Here is a 2,107-nt window from a genome sequence, read left to right as displayed (position 1 = left end):
TGCTTTGGTGAGCGGTGTCAGTTCTCTTTCTTGACCAGACAGCAGCGAGATGTGGTGAGGATAGGATGAATGACAGCCTCTCACCTCAAATATACTTTTCACCAGCCCGGTGACTTATGAACGCATGTCCTCAATGTATCTTATGACCCCTAGGTCTGTATTACAATATATAACATATTGAGAAAAGCAACCGGCCATAAAGCATTCCTTACCTCCGTTAGCATTGCCTGTTTGCCAGTGCAGCTAAGGTTGTGTCAGCACTTCCAGGATAAACTTCCAGATATTTCAGGCTTTTTGATAGCTTCTCGTTTTTTCCAGGCTGACTCTAAGCAGAGAAATAATACCTATATTATCCTTTAACTACAGCTTAAAATTATTGATCCGGTTGATTTCAAAAAACAGCAGTAAAGAAGAAAACACTGCAATAACAGGCCAAATTTTTTTTCAAACTTTATTTTGGTACTGTGTACTATGTATATTATATATATATATTTAATGAATATACTTTTAATCAGGTTTATATATGCATAGGTTAAAATAAATTCCATTTCTCTAGTGTCTTGCTACCTGACACACTTGGTCAGTCGAAGGCAGGTTAACCAAAGGTAAGTTGGCCTTCAATGCGAAGGATTATTTCAAAGGAATTCTCTTTTTCTTCCAAGTTTACTTCTACAGAAGTCACGTTGCAGTGGGCCTTACCTGTTTATAATGCTTTTAAGAGATAATGGCGGCAGTGTTATTCTTACCATTTTATGAACAAAAAGTGATCCACAGATAGACTAGGATGTGCTCTCTTTAGATGAATAGTAATAATTTATAACTTTAGTTTAAAAAAAGTTAATAAATGTTTCAAAGAGTGAATGGACAGAAATCGAGACATTTCTAATTAAAGTCCATGTGCTACTCCTAATTCACATGAAAAGGCTGATTTTAATGAGCATTCCACTTGCACCTTTGTTTGTTTATGAGAATATGTACCCTATTTCCGTTGCATTTAAAAGAATTCTGTTCCTCTTGCAGCAGCAGTACGTTCATTAATCTTAACCGCTTTTTACAGTTTGGTTGCTGATGTTGTGGTGTTCAACTCTGCTTTTAATATGGAATCGTTTCTCACATCCATCGGAAAATTTATGAAGCTGATTCCTGACCACAGACCTAAGGATTTGGAAAAAATAATCAGACCGAAGTGCCAAGTTCTTTATTTTCCAGTCAGGTTTCCTGATGTGAGCAGGTCAGTACATTTTCCACGTCATAAATTGCCTGCAGTCTGCCAAACCCCTCTATTTATGGTGACGTTCTAACTAATCAGCTAAAGCATCATTAATGAAAGAGTTTGAGAATATGCAAAATCCCCTAATTGATAAATGTATTTCAATAATCAGAGGCTATTCAGGCGGCGTCTGATCTGCCGAGCCTGCCCTTAGCGCGCGTCGTACAAACTCGCGTCGGTCAGGATGAGCGATTTCCCACTTGTTTTAGTGATTTCCCTCTTGTTTTAGTCTTCAAGGAGTCGCCTGCTCCTCAGCTCTCTCTATATTTGTACAGGGGAGGTCAAGGAGGAGAAAGAAATGTTGGAGAACGGTAAAAGCGATAAGCCTGTAGTCAAGAAGCTGTATTTCCCTCGGTGTGTTGCAGTGGGATTTTATTCCCCCCTCCCTCCCTTACCTCTTCTTTTATCGCTTCCCAGGTAGGCAAAAAGCATCCCCGTGGCAGGGAGCAGGCTTGCAGATGTTGGCGTTCGCTGCAGCCGCAGTTGCTCTTCAGTCTTCCCCGGTTACTCTGAAGGACGTTTTTTATTACCCTCGTTTCGGAGCCCGTCTTGAAATTAGCGGTGGGTTATGTGGCTCCAAGGGAACATTCGCTGGATCCTTTTCACTTTTGATTAAACCTGGCACAATTGTTTTTCCCGTTATAAGGGACTCTCCTCCCACCGAACAGGAACTTTGCTTCAAAGGGACCGGTACTAAACAGAGTACGATTCTGCAATTTGATTATACGCTTAAAACCAACACGGTGTTGAGTACATTTGTGGGTGGTTTGGTTGGTTTTTTTTTTTTTTTTTTTTTTTTTTTTTTTTTAAAAATAGGGATGAAAACCAAGAAAATCT

At 39.7% G+C, this 2,107-nt stretch overlaps 1 protein-coding gene across 1 annotated transcript in view; it reads left to right on the top strand.

Moving 5' to 3' along the window:
- The window catches only part of GTDC1 (glycosyltransferase like domain containing 1), a 180,801-nt gene that overhangs the window by 88,476 nt on the left and 90,218 nt on the right, over positions 1-2,107 (top strand). Inside the window, exon 6 of the mRNA XM_035897883.1 lies at positions 1,058-1,231. Within this exon, the coding sequence (XP_035753776.1) occupies positions 1,058-1,231 (174 nt within the window). The remainder of the gene's footprint in view (positions 1-1,057; positions 1,232-2,107) is intronic.

This window comes from Egretta garzetta, unplaced genomic scaffold (genome assembly GCF_000687185.1).
Source record: "Egretta garzetta isolate BGI_Z169 unplaced genomic scaffold, ASM68718v1 scaffold197, whole genome shotgun sequence".
Taxonomy (NCBI): Eukaryota; Metazoa; Chordata; class Aves; order Pelecaniformes; family Ardeidae; genus Egretta; species Egretta garzetta.
Note: the sequence above shows the minus strand (reverse complement) of the source record. Positions and strands in the feature narration are given on the sequence as shown.